A 6,330-nucleotide genomic window follows, 5' to 3' on the forward strand; every position below is an offset into this window, starting at 1 on the left:
TAAATTAAAGTTTATTCTTTAACTACATATGTCAATGATATTACTTTGTCTCTTAGTGTGTTAAGTTGATGGTATTTGCATATTTTTTTATCTTTATTATATGAATTTTATGTTGTGAACTTTCTTCATTCGTTTTATTTACATTGGATCTGAAAGGAGAAAAGGTTAATCCAAACAAACATAAACCCTAATCCTTCTTCCGTTTTTTACCTCAGATGAGTGAGTATACATAAAATACAACACGTGTAGCTTGGATCAATTTTATATCTGATGCAAAAGACATATCTTCACAAAGAAAGTTTGTAACTTTCACGTTTCACTACATGAGATCAATAACAATTTCAAATTTTTATTTTTGATGCAAAAAAATTATGCCAATAAACTTAAATTAATCATGCATGGATTCAATCCTCAGTCTAAGTATATATACATATAAATGGATTTCATTATGCCAACAAAAAAAGATAATAAAAATTTATAAAGCATCGAATCGACTGTTCAATAGTATTTGTGAGAATGATCAGAAGATTCACTTTCGTATATGGTAGACAGACGAAGCCTAAAAGATCGAACAGCCAATCGAGCTTTCCTAGACGAATATCTCTGCAATTTCCGTATCGATCCCGATCTGGACACTCCTAAACTCGAAGCCTGTTGCTTATAATTACTATCAACCAATCGCTTATTCTGCTCTTCCTGATCAACAATCACATTGATCTTACTCGTTTCCATCACCACAAAAGGAGAAATCTTAGATTTGTTCTTCCTTTTCTGACTATTCATAGCTTTAGATCTAGAAAGCGATCCACTACGCGTTATCGTTTTATAAGTCGCTTTCGCATTAAGCGCGACGCTAGCCTTGACTGCCATTGCCGCCATCTCAGAAGCACTCAAACGCTCCCTAAGTTTGGAAACAGGTAAAACGAAATAAATCTGACCAGCATCTAGTTCGTCTTCTAAATCCAAAGCTCTGATATGCTCATCGTAAGACAAATTGTCGGAGTTACACACGAAGAAAGAAGAAGCAGCTCCGTCAGTTTCCAATTGAAGAACGTCGGAAACAAAAACAGGAGAAGAATAACGTCGTAATTCACCCTTAGGCGAGATAACGAGAGCGGAATTGGATCTATTTGTAACGGAATCGCCACCGGAAGACATACAAGCACCCATTTAACACCGTTTTTGAGTCTTGAAGAGAAAGTTTTGGAGATGAAGATGTTTAGAGGGAGAGAGATTGGAAATGGGGGTTTTGATGTGTGTGTATGGAGGAAAATGGAGAGGTGAGTGGATGGAAAGGGTATATATAAAGAAGGGTGGCGAGTGGAGAGGCTTAATAGTCGCTGATTGTGGAATTGACTAATTATTTTGTGTATTAAAATATAAATAGGAAAATGGATAGGTTTTATTACATAGATGCTTAATAAGCGATGACGCGTGAAATACAACACGTGAAGCTTGGTCACCAAGTTACTGCTTTCCAACTTTCCTAGCCGTGTCACGCCATATATATCGTTATCATCTTGTTGGTTATTATATACTTTTTATAATAATCATTTTATTATAAATAATAATGAAAGTCATAATATTTTGTTAATTTTATCTTAAATCGATTTTTGTGTCCATGTCTTATATTTGTAAAAGAAAAAAAAAAGGTTTGTAGCTTTTAGGTTTTGCAGGTCACCTTGGTCATGTATGAAGCCTCACTACTTGAAAACATGGGGTTTTCGTACGGAAAATTTTCGTAGCTAATTAGCTATGGAATCGCTACGGATCAGCTACATAATGGGATGCACTAATTTAGTAACAAAATAGTTACGGAATAGCTACAGACGTCAGTCCGTAGCTAATTAGCTACAGATGCAAATCCGTAGCTATTCCGTAGCTAATTAGCTACAGAATGGCTACGAGATACCTACAAATATTATTTACCTACGGATTAGCTCTGGAGTATGTTTTCCGTTAGAATTCCGTAGCTAATTCGTAGCTAAGTAGCTACGGATTAGCTACAGATTTTTCTTATTTTTGATTTTTCGGGCACCAAACGTCGTTTTTTTTCGCTTCGTTTTTTTCACACCTCTACTATACATGATTATCTGCGCCCTGACTCGGCGAGTCTGGTCAACTGGAAGTTGACTTTGACCAGGGAATTGACTTTGGCTATGGGTAAAATAGTCATTTTACCCTGAGAGCATTTACCAGTAACTGATCTAGTGCTTTTGGAATTTGTAGCCGGACAGTTCCGGAGCAGCAGTCAGCCACTTTTAGAGTTAGCATCTTAGCAGCCAGCACTACGAGGTCAGTTTTACCTCTAGTAGGAACAGGTCTATGGCCACAATGCCGACCCGTTTAGTTAGCAGTAGTTCTAGACCTCGGTCTGATGCAGTACTTATCTTTGTGATTCAAGCATATCTTTGTGTTATATGTTCCGGACTTCGGTCCGATGCTGTAAGTAGCATATGTTTTTATGCTAGCTGATATGTGTTTATGCTATGATATGTTCAGTCAGTTCCGGACTTCGGTCCGATGCAGTTAGTTCCGGACTTCGGTCCGATGTAAGGGACAAGGTCCCAGTTACTTCCGGACTTCGGTCCGATGCAGAGGGTAAGGCCCTGGTTAGTTTCCGGACTTCGGTCCGATGTAGTGGGCAAGGCCCAGTATGTGCTTTATATGTTATTGTATGGTATGCGATAGTTTGGGGGAACTCACTTGTAACACCATAAATTTTTCAAACAAATTTTTCACATTTTAAGAACAATTTAATTCACAATATTAAAACACATTGTTTCATATATTCAAACATAAGTAAAAAAATCCCAAGTTCATAACATGTAAATAAAACTCCGCGTGTGTGTACTGATCATGCCGGCGCCTTCCCGCTATCCTCACTAGTACCTGAAACACATAACACAAAACACTGTAAGAACGAAGCTTAGTGAGTTCCCCATAATACCACACATAACACATACTAGCCACTCGAGGTTATAACTCTATGGGCCTGTGGGTCATAATTGTGTGGACCTTCTGGTCCTAACTCTGTGAACCTTCCGGTTCTAACTCTGATATACACACGACATACATCACATAGAAATAATGCAGTGCAACACATCACATAAATAGCATACAATAACTCTGTCATATAACTCTAATTACCACTCATGGTAAAGTATAGTGAGAAGACTCACATCGGATGTCTCGGTAATATCTCGCTTGCGTAAACACTAATGTAGCCTCTGCCTAAGCACATAAACAATCATCTCAATCAATAACGGCTCTCCAGGCTAGACTAGATCCTCGAATCTCCTCTAAGAAAGCTAAAAGACCATTTTCCCCTTCAAACAGTCCACAAGTCCAATTGTTGACCAAACCCTAAAAGTCAACAAAAGTCAACGGTCAATCCTTTGACCAGACTCGTCGAGTGCACAAATGTGACTCGGTGAGTCCATGCGTGTCCTCCTCACCCCTGGTCCTCACTTGACTCACTGGGGCAACCCTCCACTCTTCGAAGTCATCTCTGGTTGTGAGTTGCGGGACAACCTGACCCAACTCGTCGAGTCAGGCTCTTGAATCGGGGAGTTCAGTCATGAACTCAGGTCCTCTAAATCCCCTCTGACTCACCGAGTCATTTCCCTAACTCAGCAAGTCACCGACTGTGTGATTCATGGAGAAAACTAATCCTACTCGTCGAGTCTGTTCTTGGACTCGGCGAGTTCATGCCATGCTTAAACTGTTAGGTCAAAATATGGTTTATACTTTTCTTTTCTGGGCAAATGTATTTTTCTATAATATTTTTGGAGTTTACGGCCGTTAACACCTTACGGCCGTAAACCCATTTACGACCCATGTTATCCGGCCCATCTTCTCCAAGTATAAATATAGGTGTGAGGGTGAGGAGTAGAGATTGATGAACCCTAGAGAGTTTACGGCCAGAGAGACAGAAGAACTATTGTGTGTTAGTTTGTGTGAATCTCTTGTGTAAGGAATTTAATTCATATTATTAATACATTGAAATTCATCATCTACCTCTTCTTCTTCTCTTCTATTTGATCTGACATCATCCGTTTGATTGGGATTCCGCACCATCAAACGGATCTGACTGATACACAGGCAAATTAGGGACTTATAATTGGTATCAGAGCCAAGTTGTATCAGTCAATTTTGTCAGATTTGGGGCATTATTTGATCTTATATTTGAAATATTTTTGCGTTTTTGGATAGATCTCAAAAAAATAAGGGGGGGGGGGGGTTTGTTCTTCGTGTTTTTCATAAAAAAGGGTTTTTGATCGAGTTTTGGAGCTTCAAAGTCAAAAAATTGGTGTTTTTGGTCGCAGTTTGCGGCCGGCGGCTAGGGTTTCGGAGTTCACGGCCGGAGTTTGCGTCCGGAAACTGTTCACAGTCGCCAGAAGTTCACGGCCCGGAGTTTGTAGCCCGAGGTTTGCGGCCTCGGCCTCGCTGGTTTACGGCCTCGCAGCAGCAGCAACCCTTCGCATATAAAAAATAGCAAGCGAAGGTGGAGGTGCCAGGGATCGAACCTAGGTCTCCTCCCTACTAGTCCACGTGTCTTACCAAATCTTCTAGTCTACTTCTTGATTTATCCCTTCCGATTTTAATTCATAAAGATTCCTTTTTGCACCCAATTTCGAATTTTGACAATTTTAACCCAAAAACTCAATTTCTTTTAATTTTAAATTCCTTTTTCATCCAAAACTAAATAAATAAATAAATAAATAAATAAATAAATAAATAATAATAATAAAATAATTAAAAAAATTATTTTTTAACTTTTATTTTTGATTTTTATTTAAAATTTTGATTTTGATTTTCAGGTTTGACCTTTGATTTTAAAATTCGACTTTTTCGATTAACTTTTAAATTTTCAAATTTAGCTTTTCGGTTTGACTTTCAAGTTTGACTTTTTTCTAGTTTGACCTTTTCAAGTTTGACTTTTTAAATTTGACTTTTAAGGTTGATTTTTGAGATTTATAGTCAAAGGGCATTTTTAAATTTAAGTTTGACTTGTAGTTGTGCTTTACGAGGGAATTGAAAAACATGAAAGAGAGTCGTCATGAGATGTTAAGACAAAATTTCAACATGTTCGATTATATTCTTGGAGAAACCCTGGAAGTTCAGTTGCAACGATTTACCACACTCTTTATTGAGATGAATATAGCTGGGATCTTCTTGTCCAAATCTGAGATAAACAAAAAGCTGTTGAATTCACTTCCAAAATCGTGGGATATGAACGTGGCCATCATCAAGAAGACAAAATATCTCAATCATCTTAGTCTTGCTGATGTTATTCAAGAACTTGATGCATTGAAGTGTAGAGAAGCAATGAGTTCTGAAAACATTCCGGTCACTGAATCAGAAAAAGAACCAACAGGTTGATGGATCATTACCCTGATGATATAAGAAAATAAAAGGTTTCTTTATTTCGCATGATAAAGGGAAGAGAAAACAAAGATAAAATAATAACAAGAAAAAAAGATAGAATCGAACAACCGTACGGGCATTATGCATTGCATACGGCTCTACAATAAAATTGACCCTTACCTTACATCAAATAAAGAAAAAATAGGATCGATCAGACCCTTACATGTACTCCAGCTTGTGAAGCCACGATTAAATTTCTTCGGGAACAAATTGATTTATTTAAAAGAGAAGTTGAAGACCTGAGATATGAAGGATATCAACTCAGGAAAGGACAGAAACCCCTGAAGGCTGAGTTAGAAGCAAAAACCAAGGACTTTAGGAAACTTCAGGAAGAGTATAGCAACAAATGTGAAAATTATGATTATGTTAAGAGCCAACTTGCTGCTGTAACTGAAGAACTTGACGCTTTAAAAATTAAGTGTGGAAAAACTGATGTCAGTTTCAAAAATTATACTGCGTCAAGTCAGACAGTCGAGTCCTTATATGAAACCCAATTAAAATTCAAAGAAAATCAAAACAACGGTCTAGGGTATGATAGTGTACCTCCTCCTTATAATCATAACTACACATCCATCCCTATGACACACGACGAAACTGACAGGGAGGCACATCTTCAATATGGTAAAGTAGTAGAAGATGAGAACAAGGAGAGCACTATTGAACAAACCAATGACTCTTTGAACTCAGAATCTGTTGCTTCGAATTCTGTTACTCCTAACAAACCTGCCGTTGAGAAATATAGGCCTCCAATTCCAGCCCAAAAGAGTGCCTATTGCAAGTGTGCATCTGGGATCAATAAGAGACAAGGCAAGGATACGCCACCAGGGGCAGGAATAAATAACTTCACAGTGAAGAAAAGACTTGTTTTCACTGTGGAACACCTAGACACATTGCCAGAAA

General features: G+C 38.0%; 1 protein-coding gene across 1 annotated transcript; it reads right to left on the minus strand.

Moving 5' to 3' along the window:
• Positions 1–369: 369 nt before the first annotated feature.
• LOC111878927 (uncharacterized) lies at positions 370–1,283 on the minus strand. Its single transcript, XM_023875425.3, has one exon. The coding sequence runs from the start codon at positions 1,168–1,170 to the stop codon at positions 499–501; it is 672 nt and encodes a 223-aa protein (XP_023731193.1). The 5' UTR covers positions 1,171–1,283; the 3' UTR covers positions 370–498.
• Between the last annotated feature and the right edge of the window lie 5,047 nt (positions 1,284–6,330).

This window comes from Lactuca sativa, chromosome 2 (assembly GCF_002870075.4).
Source record: "Lactuca sativa cultivar Salinas chromosome 2, Lsat_Salinas_v11, whole genome shotgun sequence".
Classification (NCBI taxonomy): domain Eukaryota; kingdom Viridiplantae; phylum Streptophyta; class Magnoliopsida; order Asterales; family Asteraceae; genus Lactuca; species Lactuca sativa.

What these genes read in the sequence shown, in the direction of transcription:
- LOC111878927 (XM_023875425.3), bottom strand. Translation starts at nt 1,170, where the DNA reads ATGGGTGCTTGTATGTCTTCCGGTGGCGATTCCGTTACAAATAGATCC.